The 22,676-nt window shown below is 37.3% G+C and overlaps 1 protein-coding gene and 1 long non-coding RNA gene across 6 annotated transcripts; one reads left to right on the top strand and one right to left on the bottom strand.

The window, feature by feature from the left end:
- The first annotated feature begins 17,502 nt into the window (after positions 1-17,502).
- Positions 17,503-18,444, top strand: LOC130642409 (V(D)J recombination-activating protein 1-like). The gene has a single exon (XM_057449495.1). It carries the CDS (start codon positions 17,503-17,505, stop codon positions 18,442-18,444), a length of 942 nt encoding a protein of 313 aa, XP_057305478.1.
- Positions 18,445-18,620: 176 nt separating this feature from the next.
- Positions 18,621-22,311, bottom strand: LOC130642415 (uncharacterized). Of its 5 annotated transcripts, none has more exons than XR_008982565.1 (4): positions 21,820-22,311; positions 20,628-20,732; positions 19,366-19,583; positions 18,621-19,033 (listed from the first exon to the last, which is right to left on the bottom strand). It is a non-coding gene; the product is annotated as an uncharacterized LOC130642415 (long non-coding RNA). The 5 variants fall into 5 exon arrangements; XR_008982566.1 differs by having other exon boundaries at positions 19,366-19,451; positions 21,820-22,307; XR_008982563.1 differs by having other exon boundaries at positions 18,621-19,583; positions 21,820-22,303.
- Between the last annotated feature and the right edge of the window lie 365 nt (positions 22,312-22,676).

The raw sequence follows: 22,676 nt of genomic DNA, 5'->3' as shown, positions 1-22,676 counted from the left end.
CAAGTCTCATGGGCTTTAGTGGTGAAATAATAATTCAAAAAATCGTTTGGGAAATGAGTTTACTCCGTGGGTACTTTCTTTGTATACTTTTGACTATGCGGGCCGAGTCCGGGGTTTACGGGAAATGGCGGGCTTTCGTTTGCCGGCGATTAAACCACTTTCATTAAGTGTCTCATCAAAAATGAAAACAATTCTGAAAACTACAAGTCTCATGCGTTTTAGTGGTGAAAAAATAATTTAAAAAATCGTTCGGGAAATGAGTTTACTCCCTGGGTACTTTCTTTGTATACTTTTGACTATACGGGCCGAGTCCGGGATTTACGGGAAATCGCGGGTTTTCATTTGCCGGCGATTAAACTTCTTTTATTCAGCGTCTCATCAAAAATGAAAACATTTTTAAAAACTACAAGTCTCATGGGCTTTAGTGGTGAAATAATAATTCAAAAAATCGTTTGGGAAATGAGTTTACTCCCTGGGTACTTTCTTTGTATACTTTTGACTATGCGGGCCGAGTCCGGGGTTTACGGGAAATGGCGGGTTTTCGTTTGCCGGCGATTAAACGTCTTTTATTCAGCGTCTCAACAAAAATGAAAACACTTTGAAAACTACAAGTCTCATGCGTTTTAGTGGTGAAAAGATAATTTAAAAAATCGTTTTGGAAATGAGTTTACTCACAGGGTACTTTCTTTGTATACATTCGACTATACCGGCCAAGCCCGGGATTTACGGGAAATCGCGGGCTTTCGTTTGCCGGCGATTAAACCACTTTCATTAAGCGTCTCATCAAAAATGAAAACATTTCTGAAAACTACAATTCTCATGCGTTTTAGTGGTGAAAAAATAATTTAAAAAATCGTTCGGGAAATGAGTTTACTCCCTGGGTACTTTCTTTGTATACTTTTGACTATACGGGCTGAGTCCGGGATTTACGGGAAATCGCGGGTTTTCATTTGCCGGCGATTAAACTTCTTTTATTCAGCGTCTCATCAAAAATGAAAACATTTTTAAAATCTACAAGTCTCATGGGCTTTAGTGGTGAAATAATAATTCAAAAAATTGTTTGGGAAATGAGTTTACTCCGTGGGTACTTTCTTTGTATACTTTTGACTATGCGGGCCGAGTCCGGGGTTTACGGGAAATGGCGGGTTTTTGTTTGCCGGCGATTAAACGTCTTTTATTCAGCGTCTCATCAAAAATGAAAACACTTTGAAAACTACAAGTCTCATGCGTTTTAGTGGTGAAAAAATAATTTAAAAAATCGTTCGGGAAATAAGTTTACTCCTTGGGTACTTTCTTTGTATACTTTTGATTATACGGGCCGAGTCCAGGGTTTACGGGAAATGGCGGGTTTTCGTTTGCCGGCGATTAAACGTCTTTTATTCAGCGTCTCATCAAAAATGAAAACACTTTGAAACCTACAAGTCTCATGCGTTTTAGTGGTGAAAAAATAATTTAAAAAATCGTTCGGGAAATAAGTTTACCCCCTGGGTACTTTCTTTGTATACTTTTGATTATACGGGCCGAGTCCAGGGTTTACGGGAAATGGCGGGTTTTCGTTTGCCGGCGATTAAACTTCATTTATTCAGCGTCTCATCAAAAATGAAAACATTTTTAAAAACTACAAGTCTCATGGGCTTTAGTGGTGAAATAATAATTTAAAAAATCGTTCGGGAAATGAGTTTACACCCTGGGTACTTTCTTATTATACTTTTGACTATACGGGCCGAGTCCGGGATTTACGGGAAATCGCAGATTTTCGTTTGCCGGCGATTAAACTTCTTTCATTCAGCGTCTCATCAAAAATGAAAACATTTTTGAAAACTACAAGTCTCATGCGTTTTAGTGGTGAAAATATAATTTAAAAAATCGTTCGGAGAATGAGTTTACTCCCTGGGTACTTTCTTTGTATACTTTTGACTATACGGGCCGAGTCCGGGATTTACGGGAAGTCGCGGGTTTTCGTTTGTCGGCGATTAAACTTCTTTCATTCAGCGTCTCATCAAAAATGAAAACATTTTTAAAAACTACAAGTCTCATGCGTTTTAGTGCTGAAAAAATAATTTAAAAAATCGATCGGGAAATGAGTTTACTCCCTGGGTGCTTTCTTTGTATACTTTTGACTATGCGGGCCGAGTCCGGGGTTTACGGGAAATGGCGGGTTTTTGTTTGCCGGCGATTAATCGTCTTTTATTCAGCGTCTCATCAAAAATGAAAACATTTTTAAAAACTACAAGTCTCATGCGTTTTAGTGGTGAAAAAATAATTTAAGAAATCGTTCGGGAAATAAGTTTACTCCCTGGTTACTTTCTTTGTATACTTTTGATTATACGGGCCGAGTCCAGGGTTTACGGGAAATGGCGGGTTTTCGTTTGCCGGCGATTAAACTTCTTTTATTCAGCGTCTCATCAAAAATGAAAACAATTTTAAAAACTACAAGTCTCATGGGCTTTAGTGGTGAAATAATAATTTAAAAAATCGTTCGGGAAATGAGTTTACACCCTGGGTACTTTCTTATTATACTTTTGACTATACGGGCCGAGTCCGGGATTTGCGGGAAATCGCAGGTTTTCGTTTGCCGGCGATTAAACTTCTTTCATTCAGCGTCTCATCAAAAATGAAAAGATTTTTGAAAACTACAAGTCTCATGCGTTTTAGTGGTGAAAATATAATTTAAAAAATCGTTCGGGAAATGAGTTTTCTCCCTGGGTACTTTCTTTGTATACTTTTGACTATACGGGCCGAGTCCGGGATTTACGGGAAGTCGCGGGTTTTCGTTTGCCGGCGATTAAACTTCTTTCATTCAGCGTCTCATCAAAAATGAAAACATTTTTAAAAACTACAAGTCTCATGCGTTTTAATGCTGAAAAAATAATTTAAAAAATCGTTCGGGAAATGAGTTTACTCCCTGGGTACTTTCTTTGTATACTTTTGACTATGCGGGCCGAGTCTGGGGTTTACGGGAAATGGCGGGTTTTCGTTTGCCGGCGATTAAACGTCTTTTATTCAGCGTCTCATCAAAAATGAAAACATTTTTGAAAACTACAAGTCTCATGCGTTTTAGTGGTGAAAATATAATTTAAATAATCGTTCGGGAAATGAGTTTACTCCCTGGGTACTTCCTTTGTATACTTTTGACTATACGGGCCGAGTCCGGGATTTACGGGAAGTCGCGGGTTTTCGTTTGCCGGCGATTAAACTTCTTTTATTCAGCGTCTCATCAAAAATGAAAACATTTTTGAAAACTACAAGTCTCATGCGTTTTAGTGGTGAAAAAATAATTTAAAAAATCGTTCGGTAAATGAGTTTACTCCCTGGGTACTTTCTTTGTATACTTTTGACTATACGGGCCGAGTCCGGGATTTACGGGAAATCGCGGGTTTTCATTTGCCGGCGATTAAACTTCTTTTATTCAGCGTCTCATCAAAAATGAAAACATTTTTAAAAACTACAAGTCTCATGGGCTTTAGTGGTGAAATAATAATTCAAAAAATCGTTTGGGAAATGAGTTTACTCCCTGGGTACTTTCTTTGTATACTTTTGACTATGCGGGCCGAGTCCGGTGTTTACGGGAAATGGCGGGTTTTCGTTTGCCGGCGATTAAACGTCTTTTATTCAGCGTCTCAACAAAAATGAAAACACTTTGAAAACTACAAGTCTCATGCGTTTTAGTGGTGAAAAGATAATTTAAAAAATCGTTTTGGAAATGAGTTTACTCACAGGGTACTTTCTTTGTATACATTCGACTATACCGGCCAAGCCCGGGATTTACGGGAAATCGCGGGCTTTCGTTTGCCGGCGATTAAACCACTTTCATTAAGAGTCTCATCAAAAATGAAAACATTTCTGAAAACTACAAGTCTCATGCGTTTTAGTGGTGAAAAAATAATTTAAAAAATCGTTCGGTAAATGAGTTTACTCCCTGGGTACTTTCTTTGTATACTTTTGACTATACGGGCCGAGTCCGGGATTTACGGGAAATCGCGGGTTTTCATTTGCCGGCGATTAAACTTCTTTTATTCAGCGTCTCATCAAAAATGAAAACATTTTTAAAAACTACAAGTCTCATGGGCTTTAGTGGTGAAATAATAATTCAAAAAATCGTTTGGGAAATGAGTTTACTCCCTGGGTACTTTCTTTGTATACTTTTGACTATGCGGGCCGAGTCCGGGGTTTACGGGAAATGGCGGGTTTTCGTTTGCCGGCGATTAAACGTGTTTTATTCAGCGTCTCAACAAAAATGAAAACACTTTGAAAACTACAAGTCTCATTCGTTTTAGTGGTGAAAAGATAATTTAAAAAATCGTTTTGGAAATGAGTTTACTCACAGGGTACTTTCTTTGTATACATTCGACTATACCGGCCAAGCCCGGGATTTACGGGAAATCGCGGGCTTTCGTTTGCCGGCGATTAAACCACTTTCATTAAGCGTCTCATCAAAAATGAAAACAATTCTGAAAACTACAAGTCTCATGCGTTTTAGTGGTGAAAAAATAATTTAAAAAATCGTTCGGGAAATGAGTTTACTCCCTGGGTACTTTCTTTGTATACTTTTGACTATACGGGCCGAGTCCGGGATTTACGGGAAATCGCGGGTTTTCATTTGCCAGCGATTAAACTTCTTTTATTCAGCGTCTCATCAAAAATGAAAACATTTTTAAAAACTACAAGTCTCATGGGCTTTAGTGGTGAAATAATAATTCAAAAAATCGTTTGGGAAATGAGTTTACTCCGTGGGTACTTTCTTTGTATACTTTTGACTATGCGGGCCGAGTCCGGGGTTTCCGGGAAATGGCGCGTTTTCGTTTGCCGGCGATTAAACGTCTTTTATTCAGCGTCTCATCAAAAATGAAAACACTTTGAAAACTACAAGTCTCATGCGTTTTAGTGGTGAAAAAATAATTTAAAAAATCGTTCGGGAAATAAGTTTACTCCTTGGGTACTTTCTTTGTATACTTTTGATTATACGGGCCGAGTCCAGGGTTTACGGGAAATTGCGGGTTTTCGTTTGCCGGCGATTAAACGTCTTTTATTCAGCGTCTCATCAAAAATGAAAACACTTTGAAAATTACAAGTCTCATGCGTTATAGTGGTGAAAAAATAATTTAAAAAATCGTTCGGGAAATAAGTTTACTCCCTGGGTACTTTCTTTGTATACTTTTGATTATACGGGCCGAGTCCAGGGTTTACGGGAAATGGCGGGTTTTCGTTTGCCGGCGATTAAACTTCTTTTATTCAGCGTCTCATCAAAAATGAAAACATTTTTAAAAACTACAAGTCTCATGGGCTTTAGTGGTGAAATAATAATTTAAAAAATCGTTCGGGAAATGAGTTTACACCCTGGGTACTTTCTTATTATACTTTTGACTATACGGGCCGAGTCCGGGATTTACGTGAATTCGCAGATTTTCGTTTGCCGGCGATTAAACTTCTTTCATTCAGCGTCTCATCAAAAATGAAAACATTTTTGAAAACTACAAGTCTCATGCGTTTTAGTGGTGAAAATATAATTTAAAAAATCGTTCGGAGAATGAGTTTACTCCCTGGGTACTTCCTTTGTATACTTTTGACTATACGGGCCGAGTCCGGGATTTACGGGAAGTCGCGGGTTTTCGTTTGCCGGCGATTAAACTTCTTTTATTCAGCGTCTCATCAAAAATGAAAACATTTTTGAAAACTACAAGTCTCATGCGTTTTAGTGGTGAAAAAATAATTTAAAAAATCGTTCGGTAAATGAGTTTACTCCCTGGGTACTTTCTTTGTATACTTTTGACTATACGGGCCGAGTCCGGGATTTACGGGAAATCGCGGGTTTTCATTTGCCGGCGATTAAACTTCTTTTATTCAGCGTCTCATCAAAAATGAAAACATTTTTAAAAACTACAAGTCTCATGGGCTTTAGTGGTGAAATAATAATTCAAAAAATCGTTTGGGAAATGAGTTTACTCCCTGGGTACTTTCTTTGTATACTTTTGACTATGCGGGCCGAGTCCGGGGTTTACGGGAAATGGCGGGTTTTCGTTTGCCGGCGATTAAACGTCTTTTATTCAGCGTCTCAACAAAAATGAAAACACTTTGAAAACTACAAGTCTCATGCGTTTTAGTGGTGAAAAGATAATTTAAAAAATCGTTTGGGAAATGAGTTTACTCACAGGGTACTTTCTTTGTATACATTCGACTATACCGGCCAAGCCCGGGATTTACGGGAAATCGCGGGCTTTCGTTTGCCGGCGATTAAACCACTTTCATTAAGAGTCTCATCAAAAATGAAAACATTTCTGAAAACTACAAGTCTCATGCGTTTTAGTGGTGAAAAAATAATTTAAAAAATCGTTCGGTAAATGAGTTTACTCCCTAGGTACTTTCTTTGTATACTTTTGACTATACGGGCCGAGTCCGGGATTTACGGGAAATCGCGGGTTTTCATTTGCCGGCGATTAAACTTCTTTTATTCAGCGTCTCATCAAAAATGAAAACATTTTTAAAAACTACAAGTCTCATGGGCTTTAGTGGTGAAATAATAATTCAAAAAATCGTTTGGGAAATGAGTTTACTCCCTGGGTACTTTCTTTGTATACTTTTGACTATGCGAGCCGAGTCCGGGGTTTACGGGAAATGGCGGGTTTTCGTTTGCCGGCGATTAAACGTCTTTTATTCAGCGTCTCAACAAAAATGAAAACACTTTGAAAACTACAAGTCTCATGCGTTTTAGTGGTGAAAAGATAATTTAAAAAATCGTTTTGGAAATGAGTTTACTCACAGGGTACTTTCTTTGTATACATTCGACTATACCGGCCAAGCCCGGGATTTACGGGAAATCGCGGGCTTTCGTTTGCCGGCGATTAAACCACTTTCATTAAGCGTCTCATCAAAAATGAAAACATTTCTGAAAACTACAAGTCTCATGCGTTTTAGTGGTGAAAAAATAATTTAAAAAATCGTTCGGGAAATGAGTTTACTCCCTGGGTACTTTCTTTGTATACTTTTGACTATACGGGCCGAGTCCAGGATTTACGGGAAATCGCGGGTTTTCATTTGCCGGCGATTAAACTTCTTTTATTCAGCGTCTCATCAAAAATGAAAACATTTTTAAAAACTACAAGTCTCATGGGCTTTAGTGGTGAAATAATAATTCAAAAAATCGTTTGGGAAATGAGTTTACTCCGTGGGTACTTTCTTTGTATACTTTTGACTATGCGGGCCGAGTCCGGGGTTTCCGGGAAATGGCGGGTTTTCGTTTGCCGGCGATTAAACGTCTTTTATTCAGCGTCTCATCAAAAATGAAAACACTTTGAAAACTACAAGTCTCATGCGTTTTAGTGGTGAAAAAATAATTTAAAAAATCGTTCGGGAAATAAGTTTACTCCTTGGGTACTTTCTTTGTATACTTTTGATTATACGGGCCGAGTCCAGGGTTTACGGGAAATTGCGGGTTTTCGTTTGCCGGAGATTAAACGTCTTTTATTCAGCGTCTCATCAAAAATGAAAACACTTTGAAAACTACAAGTCTCATGCGTTATAGTGGTGAAAAAATAATTTAAAAAATCGTTCGGGAAATAAGTTTACTCCCTGGGTACTTTCTTTGTATACTTTTGATTATACGGGCCGAGTCCAGGGTTTACGGGAAATGGCGGGTTTTCGTTTGCCGGCGATTAAACTTCTTTTATTCAGCGTCTCATCAAAAATGAAAACATTTTTAAAAACTACAAGTCCCATGGGCTTTAGTGGTGAAATAATAATTTAAAAAATCGTTCGGGAAATGAGTTTACACCCTGGGTACTTTCTTATTATTCTTTTGACTATACGGGCCGAGTCCGGGATTTACGTGAATTCGCAGATTTTCGTTTGCCGGCGATTAAACTTCTTTCATTCAGCGTCTCATCAAAAATGAAAACATTTTTGAAAACTACAAGTCTCATGCGTTTTAGTGGTGAAAAGATAATTTAAAAAATCGTTTTGGAAATGAGTTTACTCACAGGGTACTTTCTTTGTATACATTCGACTATACCGGCCAAGCCCGGGATTTACGGGAAATCGCGGGCTTTCGTTTGCCGGCGATTAAACCACTTTCATTAAGAGTCTCATCAAAAATGAAAACATTTCTGAAAACTACAAGTCTCATGCGTTTTAGTGGTGAAAAAATAATTTAAAAAATCGTTCGGTAAATGAGTTTACTCCCTGGGTACTTTCTTTGTATACTTTTGACTATACGGGCCGAGTCCGGGATTTACGGGAAATCGCGGGTTTTCATTTGCCGGCGATTAAACGTCTTTTATTCAGCGTCTCAACAAAAATGAAAACACTTTGAAAACTACAAGTCTCATGCGTTTTAGTGGTGAAAAGATAATTTAAAAAATCGTTTTGGAAATGAGTTTACTCACAGGGTACTTTCTTTGTATACATTCGACTATACCGGCCAAGCCCGGGATTTACGGGAAATCGCGGGCTTTCGTTTGCCGGCGATTAAACCACTTTCATTAAGCGTCTCATCAAAAATGAAAACATTTCTGAAAACTACAAGTCTCATGCGTTTTAGTGGTGAAAAAATAATTTAAAAAATCGTTCGGGAAATGAGTTTACTCCCTGGGTACTTTCTTTGTATACTTTTGACTATACGGGCCGAGTCCGGGATTTACGGGAAATCGCGGGTTTTCATTTGCCGGCGATTAAACTTCTTTTATTCAGCGTCTCATCAAAAATGAAAACATTTTTAAAAACTACAAGTCTCATGGGCTTTAGTGGTGAAATAATAATTCAAAAAATCGTTTGGGAAATGAGTTTACTCCGTGGGTACTTTCTTTGTATACTTTTGACTATGCGGGCCGAGTCCGGGGTTTCCGGGAAATGGCGGGTTTTCGTTTGCCGGCGATTAAACGTCTTTTATTCAGCGTCTCATCAAAAATGAAAACACTTTGAAAACTACAAGTCTCATGCGTTTTAGTGGTGAAAAAATAATTTAAAAAATCGTTCGGGAAATAAGTTTACTCCTTGGGTACTTTCTTTGTATACTTTTGATTATACGGGCCGAGTCCAGGGTTTACGGGAAATTGCGGGTTTTCGTTTGCCGGAGATTAAACGTCTTTTATTCAGCGTCTCATCAAAAATGAAAACACTTTGAAAACTACAAGTCTCATGCGTTATAGTGGTGAAAAAATAATTTAAAAAATCGTTCGGGAAATAAGTTTACTCCCTGGGTACTTTCTTTGTATACTTTTGATTATACGGGCCGAGTCCAGGGTTTACGGGAAATGGCGGGTTTTCGTTTGCCGGCGATTAAACTTCTTTTATTCAGCGTCTCATCAAAAATGAAAACATTTTTAAAAACTACAAGTCTCATGGGCTTTAGTGGTGAAATAATAATTTAAAAAATCGTTCGGGAAATGAGTTTACACCCTGGGTACTTTCTTATTATTCTTTTGACTATACGGGCCGAGTCCGGGATTTACGTGAATTCGCAGATTTTCGTTTGCCGGCGATTAAACTTCTTTCATTCAGCGTCTCATCAAAAATGAAAACATTTTTGAAAACTACAAGTCTCATGCGTTTTAGTGGTGAAAATATAATTTAAAAAATCGTTCGGAGAATGAGTTTACTCCCTGGGTACTTTCTTTGTATACTTTTGACTATACGGGCCGAGTCCGGGATTTACGGGAAGTCGCGGGTTTTCGTTTGCCGGCGATTAAACTTCTTTCATTCAGCGTCTCATCAAAAATGAAAACATTTTTAAAAACTACAAGTCTCATGCGTTTTAGTGCTGAAAAAATTATTTAAAAAATCGTTCGGGAGATGAGTTTACTCCCTGGGTACTTTCTTTGTATACTTTTGACTATGCGGGCCGAGTCCGGGATTTACGGGAAATCGCAGGTTTTCGTTTGCCGGCGATTAAACTTCTTTCATTCAGCGTCTCATCAAAAGTGAAAACATTTTTGAAAACTACAAGTCTCATGCGTTTTAGTGGTGAAAATATAATTTAAAAAATCGTTCGGAGAATGAGTTTACTCCCTGGGTACTTTCTTTGTATACTTTTGACTATACGGGCCGAGTCCGGGATTTACGGGAAGTCGCGGGTTTTCGTTTGCCGGCGATTAAACTTCTTTCATTCAGCGTCTCATCAAAAATGAAAACATTTTTAAAAACTACAAGTCTCATGCGTTTTAGTGCTGAAAAAATAATTTAAAAAATCGATCGGGAAATGAGTTTACTCCCTGGGTGCTTTCTTTGTATACTTTTGACTATGCGGGCCGAGTCCGGGGTTTACGGGAAATGGCGGGTTTTTGTTTGCCGGCGATTAATCGTCTTTTATTCAGCGTCTCATCAAAAATGAAAACATTTTTAAAAACTACAAGTCTCATGCGTTTTAGTGGTGAAAAAATAATTTAAAAAATCGTTCGGGAAATAAGTTTACTCCCTGGGTACTTTCTTTGTATACTTTTGATTATACGGGCCGAGTCCAGGGTTTACGGGAAATGGCGGGTTTTCGTTTGCCGGCGATTAAACTTCTTTTATTCATCGTCTCATCAAAAATGAAAACAATTTTAAAAACTACAAGTCTCATGGGCTTTAGTGGTGAAATAATAATTTAAAAAATCGTTCGGGAAATGAGTTTACACCCTGGGTACTTTCTTATTATACTTTTGACTATACGGGCCGAGTCCGGGATTTACGGGAAATTGCAGGTTTTCGTTTGCCGGCGATTAAACTTCTTTCATTCAGCGTCTCATCAAAAATGAAAAGATTTTTGAAAACTACAAGTCTCATGCGTTTTAGTGGTGAAAATATAATTTAAAAAATCGTTCGGGAAATGAGTTTTCTCCCTGGGTACTTTCTTATTATACTTTTGACTATACGGGCCGAGTCCGGGATTTACGGGAAATTGCAGGTTTTCGTTTGCCGGCGATTAAACTTCTTTCATTCAGCGTCTCATCAAAAATGAAAAGATTTTTGAAAACTACAAGTCTCATGCGTTTTAGTGGTGAAAATATAATTTAAAAAATCGTTCGGGAAATGAGTTTTCTCCCTGGGTACTTTCTTTGTATACTTTTGACTATACGGGCCGAGTCCGGGATTTACGGGAAGTCGCGGGTTTTCGTTTGCCGGCGATTAAACTTCTTTCATTCAGCGTCTCATCAAAAATGAAAACATTTTTAAAAACTACAAGTCTCATGCGTTTTAATGCTGAAAAAATAATTTAAAAAATCGTTCGGGAAATGAGTTTACTCCCTGGGTACTTTCTTTGTATACTTTTGACTATGCGGGCCGAGTATGGGGTTTACGGGAAATGGCGGGTTTTCGTTTGCCGGCGATTAAACGTCTTTTATTCAGCGTCTCATCAAAAATGAAAACATTTTTGAAAACTACAAGTCTCATGCGTTTTAGTGGTGAAAATATAATTTAAATAATCGTTCGGGAAATGAGTTTACTCCCTGGGTACTTCCTTTGTATACTTTTGACTATACGGGCCGAGTCCGGGATTTACGGGAAGTCGCGGGTTTTCGTTTGCCGGCGATTAAACTTCTTTTATTCAGCGTCTCATCAAAAATGAAAACATTTTTGAAAACTACAAGTCTCATGCGTTTTAGGTGTGAAAAGATAATTTAAATAATCGTTTTGGAAATGAGTTTACTCACAGGGTACTTTCTTTGTATACATTCAACTATACCGGCCAAGCCCGGGATTTACGGGAAATCGCGGGCTTTCGTTTGCCGGCGATTAAACCACTTTCATTAAGTGTCTCATCAAAAATGAAAACATTTCTGAAAACTACAAGTCTCGTGCGTTTTAGTGGTGAAAAAATAATTTAAAAAATCGTTCGGTAAATGAGTTTACTCCCTGGGTACTTTCTTTGTATACTTTTGACTATACGGGCCGAGTCCGGGATTTACGGGAAATCGCGGGTTTTCATTTGCCGGCGATTAAACTTCTTTTATTCAGCGTCTCATCAAAAATGAAAACATTTTTAAAAACTACAAGTCTCATGGGCTTTAGTGGTGAAATAATAATTCAAAAAATCGTTTGGGAAATGAGTTTACTCCCTGGGTACTTTCTTTGTATACTTTTGACTATGCGGGCCGAGTCCGGGGTTTACGGGAAATGGCGTGTTTTCGTTTGCCGGCGATTAAACGTCTTTTATTCAGCGTCTCAACAAAAATGAAAACACTTTGAAAACTACAAGTCTCATGCGTTTTAGTGGTGAAAAGATAATTTAAAAAATCGTTTTGGAAATGAGTTTACTCACAGGGTACTTTCTTTGTATACATTCGACTATACCGGCCAAGCCCGGGATTTACGGGAAATCGCGGGCTTTCGTTTGCCGGCGATTAAACCACTTTCATTAAGCGTCTCATCAAAAATGAAAACATTTCTGAAAACTACAAGTCTCATGCGTTTTAGTGGTGAAAAAATAATTTAAAAAATCGTTCGGGAAATGAGTTTACTCCCTGGGTACTTTCTTTGTATACTTTTGACTATACGGTCCGAGTCCGGGATTTACGGGAAATCGCGGGTTTTCATTTGCCGGCGATTAAACTTCTTTTATTCAGCGTCTCATCAAAAATGAAAACATTTTTAAAAACTACAAGTCTCATGGGCTTTAGTGGTGAAATAATAATTCAAAAAATCGTTTGGGAAATGAGTTTACTCCGTGGGTACTTTCTTTGTATACTTTTGACTATGCGGGCCGAGTCCGGGGTTTCCGGGAAATGGCGGGTTTTCGTTTGCCGGCGATTAAACGTCTTTTATTCAGCGTCTCATCAAAAATGAAAACACTTTGAAAACTACAAGTCTCATGCGTTTTAGTGGTGAAAAAATAATTTAAAAAATCGTTCGGGAAATAAGTTTACTCCTTGGGTACTTTCTTTGTATACTTTTGATTATACGGGCCGAGTCCAGGGTTTACGGGAAATGGCGGGTTTTCGTTTGCCGGCGATTAAACGTCTTTTATTCAGCGTCTCATCAAAAATGAAAACACTTTGAAAACTACAAGTCTCATGCGTTTTAGTGGTGAAAAAATAATTTAAAAAATCGTTCGGGAAATAAGTTTACTCCTTGGGTACTTTCTTTGTATACTTTTGATTATACGGGCCGAGTCCAGGGTTTACGGGAAATGGCGGGTTTTCGTTTGCCGGCGATTAAACTTCTTTTATTCAGCGTCTCATCAAAAATGAAAACATTTTTAAAAACTACAAGTCTCATGGGCTTTAGTGGTGAAATAATAATTTAAAAAATCGTTCGGGAAATGAGTTTACACCCTGGGTACTTTCTTATTATACTTTTGACTATACGGGCCGAGTCCGGGATTTACGGGAAATCGCAGATTTTCGTTTGCCGGCGATTAAACTTCTTTCATTCAGCGTCTCATCAAAAATGAAAATATTTTTGAAAACTACAAGTCTCATGCGTTTTAGTGGTGAAAATATAATTTAAAAAATCGTTCGGAGAATGAGTTTACTCCCTGGGTACTTTCTTTGTATACTTTTGACTATACGGGCCGAGTCCGGGATTTACGGGAAGTCGCGGGTTTTCGTTTGCCGGCGATTAAACTTCTTTCATTCAGCGTCTCATCAAAAATGAAAACATTTTTAAAAACTACAAGTCTCATGCGTTTTAGTGCTGAAAAAATAATTTAAAAAATCGTTCGAGAAATGAGTTTACTCCCTGGGTACTTTCTTTGTATACTTTTGACTATGCAGGCCGAGTCCGGGGTTTACGGGAAATGGCGGGTTTTCGTTTGCCGGCGATTAAACGTCTTTTATTCAGCGTCTCATCAAAAATGAAAACATTTTTGAAAACTACTAGTCTCATGCGTTTTAGTGGTGAAAAATAATTTAAAAAATCGTTCGGGAAATGAGTTTACTCCCTGGGTACTTTCTTTGTATACTTTTGATTATACGGGCCGAGTCCAGGGTTTACGGGAAATGGCGGGTTTTCGTTTGCCGGCGATTAAACGTCTTTTATTCAGCGTCTCATCAAAAATGAAAACACTTTGAAAACTACAAGTCTCATGCGTTATAGTGGTGAAAAAATAATTTAAAAAATCGTTCGGGAAATAAGTTTACTCCCTGGGTACTTTCTTTGTATACTTTTGATTATACGGGCCGAGTCCAGGGTTTACGGGAAATGGCGGGTTTTCTTTTGCCGGCGATTAAACGTCTTTTATTCAGCGTCTCAACAAAAATGAAAACATTTTTGAAAACTACTAGTCTCATGCGTTTTAGTGGTGAAAAGATAATTTAAAAAATCGTTTTGGAAATGAGTTTACTCACAGGGTACTTTCTTTGTATACATTCGACTATACCGGCCAAGCCCGGGATTTACGGGAAATCGCGGGCTTTCGTTTGCCGGCGATTAAACCACTTTCATTAAGCGTCTCATCAAAAATGAAAACATTTCTGAAAACTACAAGTCTCATGCGTTTTAGTGGTGAAAAAATAATTTAAAAAATCGTTCGGGAAATGAGTTTACTCCCTGGGTACTTTCTTTGTATACTTTTGACTATACGGTCCGAGTCCGGGATTTACGGGAAATCGCGGGTTTTCATTTGCCGGCGATTAAACTTCTTTTATTCAGCGTCTCATCAAAAATGAAAACATTTTTAAAAACTACAAGTCTCATGGGCTTTAGTGGTGAAATAATAATTCAAAAAATCGTTTGGGAAATGAGTTTACTCCGTGGGTACTTTCTTTGTATACTTTTGACTATGCGGGCCGAGTCCGGGGTTTCCGGGAAATGGCGGGTTTTCGTTTGCCGGCGATTAAACGTCTTTTATTCAGCGTCTCATCAAAAATGAAAACACTTTGAAAACTACAAGTCTCATGCGTTTTAGTGGTGAAAAAATAATTTAAAAAATCGTTCGGGAAATAAGTTTACTCCTTGGGTACTTTCTTTGTATACTTTTGATTATACGGGCCGAGTCCAGGGTTTACGGGAAATGGCGGGTTTTCGTTTGCCGGCGATTAAACGTCTTTTATTCAGCGTCTCATCAAAAATGAAAACACTTTGAAAACTACAAGTCTCATGCGTTATAGTGGTGAAAAAATAATTTAAAAAATCGTTCGGGAAATAAGTTTACTCCCTGGGTACTTTCTTTGTATACTTTTGATTATACGGGCCGAGTTCAGGGTTTACGGGAAATGGCGGGTTTTCGTTTGCCGGCGATTAAACTTCTTTTATTCAGCGTCTCATCAAAAATGAAAACATTTTTAAAAACTAAAAGTCTCATGGGCTTTAGTGGTGAAATAATAATTTAAAAAATCGTTCGGGAAATGAGTTTACACCCTGGGTACTTTCTTATTATACTTTTGACTATACGGGCCGAGTCCGGGATTTACGGGAAATCGCAGATTTTCGTTTGCCGGCGATTAAACTTCTTTCATTCAGCGTCTCATCAAAAATGAAAATATTTTTGAAAACTACAAGTCTCATGCGTTTTAGTGGTGAAAATATAATTTAAAAAATCGTTCGGAGAATGAGTTTACTCCCTGGGTACTTTCTTTGTATACTTTTGACTATACGGGCCGAGTCCGGGATTTACGGGAAGTCGCGGGTTTTCGTTTGCCGGCGATTAAACTTCTTTCATTCAGCGTCTCATCAAAAATGAAAACATTTTTAAAAACTACAAGTCTCATGCGTTTTAGTGCTGAAAAAATAATTTAAAAAATCGTTCGGGAAATGAGTTTACTCCCTGGGTACTTTCTTTGTATACTTTTGACTATGCAGGCCGAGTCCGGGGTTTACGGGAAATGGCGGGTTTTCGTTTGCCGGCGATTAAACGTCTTTTATTCAGCGTCTCATCAAAAATGAAAACATTTTTGAAAACTACTAGTCTCATGCGTTTTAGTGGTGAAAAATAATTTAAAAAATCGTTCGGGAAATGAGTTTACTCCCTGGGTACTTTCTTTGTATACTTTTGATTATACGGGCCGAGTCCAGGGTTTACGGGAAATGGCGGGTTTTCGTTTGCCGGCGATTAAACGTCTTTTATTCAGCGTCTCATCAAAAATGAAAACACTTTGAAAACTACAAGTCTCATGCGTTATAGTGGTGAAAAAATAATTTAAAAAATCGTTCGGGAAATAAGTTTACTCCCTGGGTACTTTCTTTGTATACTTTTGATTATACGGGCCGAGTCCAGGGTTTACGGGAAATGGCGGGTTTTCTTTTGCCGGCGATTAAACGTCTTTTATTCAGCGTCTCATCAAAAATGAAAACATTTTTGAAAACTACTAGTCTCATGCGTTTTAGTGGTGAAAAATAATTTAAAAAATCGTTCGGGAAATGAGTTTACTCCCTGGGTACTTTCTTTGTATACTTTTGATTATACGGGCCGAGTCCAGGGTTTACGGGAAATGGCGGGTTTTCGTTTGCCGGCGATTAAACGTCTTTTATTCAGCGTCTCATCAAAAATGAAAACACTTTGAAAACTACAAGTCTCATGCGTTATAGTGGTGAAAAAATAATTTAAAAAATCGTTCGGGAAATAAGTTTACTCCCTGGGTACTTTCTTTGTATACTTTTGATTATACGGGCCGAGTCCAGGGTTTACGGGAAATGGCGGGTTTTCGTTTGCCGGCGATTAAACTTCTTTTATTCAGCGTCTCATCAAAAATGAAAACATTTTTAAAAACTACAAGTCTCATGGGCTTTAGTGGTGAAATAATAATTTAAAAAATCGTTCGGGAAATGAGTTTACACCCTGGGTACTTTCTTATTATACTTTTGACTATACGGGCCGAGTCCGGGATTTACGGGAAATCGCAGATTTTCGTTTGCCGGCGATTAAACTTCTTTCATTCAGCGTCTCATCAAAAATGAAAACATTTTTGAAAACTACAAGTCTCATGCGTTTTAGTGGTGAAAATATAATTTAAAAAATCCTTCGGAGAATGAGTTTACTCCCTGGGTACTTTCTTTGTATACTTTTGAATATACGGGCCGAGTCCGGGATTTACGGGAAGTCGCGGGTTTTCGTTTGCCGGCGATTAAACTTCTTTCATTCAGCGTCTCATCAAAAATGAAAACATTTTTAAAAACTACACATGTTCATTCAGCCCGACTAAAAGAGCGGACATTCAGAGTACGCATGCGCAAACTTCCAAGAACAAAAATTTCAGTTTTTTACCTAGCTAAAATAAAGGTAGCAACAAAACTTGATTTAAATATTCAAATTTGCAGAATTTTGTCACTTTCCATTTTGCATTTTGGAATACATGACAAATTCTGATCCTCTTTAAAACAAAAACATTAAAAATATATCAAAAAACACGTACATTTTCTTCTCCACTTTGACTGGAAAAATAACAACTCTTCAAGGCCTATATCTTCTGCTGGCCGGTTAGCACGGTGTTGAAATTTATGCCTGAAGTAGATTAGGAAATAATCTACGAGACCTGAAAATCTTAACTGATGGCCACTTTTTTTGAGAAAGTTACATACGATTTCCTACACCTACTACTTATCCAGCGAAGTCCTTAGGCCTAGCTCGCATTAACAACACTTTTGTTTACAAAGATGGCTGCCAATATGCAACAGCACGTTCAGCACTTAGCAAAGCTTTGTAGAGTTTGTGGTGAATACCTTGGCAAAAGGAAATGCAATTATAACGTGAGCGATAGGATAAACGACCTTAACCGATTCCTATTCCTTAATGTGGAGAAAGATTCCGCAGAAGTTCACCCAACAAAAATTTGCTCAAAATGTTATGCACGTATAAAAAACATTCGAGATCGCTCTACAACAACAAAGCACGGGCATATATCCTGGATACCCCATTCCGATAACTGTCGAGTGTGCAAGGAGTGGAGCTCTAGAAAGGGGGGTAAACCCATACCCAAAGCAAAATCAGGCAGACCAAAAGCTGGTAAAAAACTGTGGAGGAGAAAAGACTTTGAAGAATTTTTAAGCATGACCCCTGAAAACGAACCTGCTTACGACCTCGGTGCAGTTAAGCCGGAACACAATGCACACTTAAACTTGTGTTTGTGCCCCATGTGTCACAACCTACTTTCTCGGCCTGTTTTACTGTCCTGTCAGCATGCATACTGCCTTTCATGCCTTGTCAAACATTTTGAAGGGAAAACTGAAGAGGAAGCAAAATGCCCCACTTGCGGCAGTGAATCATTGGTGGGAACAATTCGTTATTCGAAACATCACGTGGAAATGCTTAAATGCCTCCGAGTCGCATGTGATAAGCATTGTGGTAAACTGTTTCCACTTAAATCAAAAGCGGCATTGTTAGAACATCAAAGATCTTGTTTCCCGAAAACAACCCTAACACCCCTTTTTGAAAAGACTTTTAATTTGGACAATTCGATACCAAGGGAGATTGAAGATGTGGCTGTGCAAGTTATTCAGCATAAAATTGCCAATTCCAGAAATCCAATTAAAAGCATTGAATTCAAGACAGGTGGATCCAGGGTATGTATTTATGGAAAGGCTTACATACGGATGTGACTAAGTCTGATTACTACTTATTTTTTTAATAAAATTAGGTTTTTGAATCGGATTTAATCACCTTCATAAACAACAACACATAAACATGCTTCGTAAGAATATTAGACTGATTTACACAAAAAGAGTATTTCATAGAGGTGGGAATAACATTGATCTAAATAAAAACGTTTTTAACGTAAATCTCACTCTAATATTCTTATTATTCTAATAAAACATTTATAAAAAGCTATGTTATGTATACCAATATTTATCTATGAGAATAATTATTTTCAGCCATTAGTTTTGACATCTACTCCAAAAGGAATTAAAGAAAATGTTAGTCGCCGTCACTTGAGAAGAAGAACAAAATTCCTTCACGACCAAATCTTCACGGCAGCTGGATCGACAAAATTTTCCTTGTTAGGGCAGACTTCTGCCTTGGTAAAGCGCTTCCCTCAGGCAGAACGGGAGACAATTTTGAAGGAAGCACAATTATCTTCTGCAACAATAACTTCTGAAGCAATGGTTGCTTTAAAAGCAGATATGGGTGTGCCCTGGGAGAAGATGAAAACAATGGCCAGGTAATACAAACTCCATGCTTCATCTGTTCCTAAAATTTTTTCAAAAATAGTTGAGAAAATAAATTATTATTTCAGGTGGTTGAAGACTTTCAACATACAACCAGCTTCACAAGCCAGGCAAAGGCAAGTTGCAAAAAATTGGTACGGTGAAAACTTAAAAGTTGAAGTTGCCCCATTCCGCTTCGAGTCTAAGGACCAGAAAGGGGTATATGTAATCCAACCGGCTCCTTGGTGTTATGTTGATGATTTGCCAACACACTTTTATGAACATATGGACAAACTGGCTGAGTGAGTTTTTCTTAGAAAAAACATTAAATGCATTCTGACTGTGCACATAAACAACAACAGCAACAACAATTACCTGGTTGTATAATACGAAGTTTTTAATTGTTACAATTTAGAAATTCCATGCTGCTAGAGAGACAAGCTTTTAAAGATGAAATCCATCTAAAGATAGGAGGTGACCATGGTGGTGGCTCTTTTAAAATGTCTTATCAACCATGTAATGTCACAAAACCAAACAGTAAAGACAATACTGTTGTTTTCAGTGCTTTTGAGGCTAAAGATTCTTCAACAAACCTGAAAGTTGCATTATTAAAATTAAAGGCACAAGTTGATATTCTTCAGAAAGCAACATGGCAGTATGTCATATACATTTATTTTATGTATTTTATAGTAAAAATGGCAGTGACAAATAGGCAAAAAATGTAGTTAAAAATAAATAGAGGTTAACAAATCAAATAGTTAGGTTGAGATTTGGTCCAATGCTAAGATCATGTGTATATATGCTTTTTTTCAATGAGATTACTTTTTCATATAATTTGTTCCAATCCTAAACATAGAACACTGAATAAGAACATTTGAGGCTGAAATTAGCCTCATCTACAATTTATACATTATTATAGAAGGTGTAGGTAAGTGTATGTTTTGTTTTCACAAGATTAATTTCCTTTTAGGGGAAGAAATATACGTGTATTTTTTTTTGGAGATTACGCTTTTCTCTGTACAGCATATGGAATTACAGGAGCATCAGGTACATTTATAGGAGAAAGCAATGTAAGTGAAAATGTCCTAAATTTCATATTGACAAGGTCTTGCAAAAATTAAAAAAATTTTCCCATACATTGTTTTTTTTAAAAACTGTAAAACCTGGCAAAATACGAACCCATGTATTTATCCACAGGCCACTTGATATTTTTAAAATAATAATATAATTTTAATCAACAGGACGACATTGCTGTTTATTTTGTACAATTACAAAGGAAGATATACAAAAGCCTGTTAAGGATCAAGGTAAAAATGATGACTATGTAGTGTCATTAGTATAGCTGTGAAGAATGCATAATATTTTCTAACCTGATGGATTATTAGTAATTCATAAAACTGAGAATGACTTTATGTTTTAGGGCAATTTGAACAAAGGACACTGGAATCCTTGGCATATGACCTTAAAAGGTTTAGAGACAGTGGGGGAAACATAAAAAATGCGAAAAACTTTAACAATGCGATAGATGATGTTATGTTCAACATTCCTATTGACCAAGTAAGTATTTACTGATAAGTACTTGAAACAGATTATGTTTGTAGATACCAAACCATACAAACAAGAAATTGCATGTATACCTTAGGTTGCCATTCCAGTGCTTCATATTTCCCTGGGGACATACCTAAAATTTTTCAGAATGTTGGAAGATGAATGTCATTTGTTGGACATTAGAATAGCTGCGTCTAAACAAATAAAAGATACAGGTGATATAGACAGACTGGTTGAGACTAGACAAAAGATAGAAAATTTATAATATGTTTGTGAGGATTGTGAGGAGAAAATTGGCCTGGTACATGATGCAATTGAAACTGCAATTATCAAAGACCCAGACAACGAGACTGAGATCAGAATGATATATGAACCAAGGTTAAAGTATCTTAATAACAGAATTGCAGAAAGGGTGAGCAACACTAAAGTTTGTAGGGATAGCACAATTTGGATTTTACATAGTACATTAAAACATTGTTATTTCCTTTAAATTTTTTATATGTTATATAATCAACAACAGTTTCTTTTCTTGATAGTTAAAGGAGATTGATGCTCTGGAAAATGGCTCCTTTAAACTTGAAAAGGGGGATGGAATGCTGGTAAAAAAGCTTGACGAAACCTTGAAAAGGTTAAATGTGGAGAGGCAAGCATACCATGGTCAGTCGTTTATTGGTAACCATGTACACAAAATGCTCAAGGTAACTTACAATATTTCCGCACAAAAAGCAACTTTTCAAAAATATTTTGCCAAAAAAAATATATTATTTTTATTAGGTTGGTAACATAATAGAATTATGTAATGCAATACCCCTCATGGTATACAATGTACCTGGCCTTGCAGGCACAAACATTTACAAAGGAGCTGTGGAATTATCAGCCAAATACAAGTTGTTATTCTATAAATATAGTATGTGCCACAACGCAATGAATTCCTGTCAAGAATTCAACAAAGAAAAGTTATCGTCCTTAGGTAATTCATAACTAAATTAATTAATTAGCATTGATAAATCCTGTTTTTTGAAGTATGCTGTCTGCTAAAAATTTCCCATTTTTCTGAAATTTAATTGAATATTTTTGTGTTTCATACTAATTAGATAAAGCTATCAAGGATTTGATGTTGTACTTCCGGACAAAATTTCCAAAAGCACCTGTGACTCCAAAACTTCACTTGCTGGAAAAACATGTTGTTGGGTTTATTGAGAAGTGGGGTGTTGGGCTTGGCCTATATAGCGAGCAGGGTGGTGAAAGTATTCATGCTGAGTTCAACAATCTTCGACGTACCTATTGCATGATGAAGCCAGACAGCAAAAGGTTACTTTCAATGATGAAGGAACATCACTTGCGCATCCATCCTGAAGTACAGGGAATAAGGCCGGTGATTAAAAGAAGGAAAATTGTCCAGGAATAAATTATTTGTTGGATATCAGACGTATTAGATAGCAGATACCTAGCTACTAGTTTATAATTATTAAAGTTTTTATAGAGTAAAAATTGCCAGAGTGCAGATGTAAAAATGTAATAGGATAGCTACTCGGCTACAAATTTGACGAGATGTAGTAACAGTGCAGTGCAGATAGCTATATAAGAACATCCTAAAGCCTTTATCCAGCTTTTCAAACTTTAGCTATAGTTGTTATTTAGATAAAAACATATTCCACCAGTAAGAACCCAGTATAGTGCAGTGTAAATACCTTAACACAGGTACAAAATGATGTCTTTATAAATGCTCAACTTTGACTATTCATAGACTTAACAAAAAAAGTGGCCATCAATCAAGGTAACTTACATTGGTTCCCTTAGCCTTTTAACTGCCCAGCAAAACCCAGTTGAATGCCGACATAACCGGCCGAGGTTTGATTTGAAGCTATTTAATCCAGGAATTGAAATTTTCGCGAAATTTGATTGCACATTTTTCGACCTGAGAATCTATCTTTCTCAAGACATTCGACCTTCTCGCTCACGTTTCTTCAAAAGAATGTTCCACGGCGTGCTCAAAAACCTGAGTCAGCAATTCTTCACGTGAATTTAATTTGCTTATTGATCAAATTCAATAAGGCGTAAAAAAACATAACAAACACGCGACTGGCCGCCATTTTGATTTTTTTTAAAAATGTAAACAAAATTAGCGCATGCGCAGA

The sequence above is a fragment of the Hydractinia symbiolongicarpus genome, chromosome 4 (assembly GCF_029227915.1).
Source record: "Hydractinia symbiolongicarpus strain clone_291-10 chromosome 4, HSymV2.1, whole genome shotgun sequence".
NCBI classification, from domain to species: Eukaryota; Metazoa; Cnidaria; class Hydrozoa; order Anthoathecata; family Hydractiniidae; genus Hydractinia; species Hydractinia symbiolongicarpus.
Note: the sequence above shows the minus strand (reverse complement) of the source record. Positions and strands in the feature narration are given on the sequence as shown.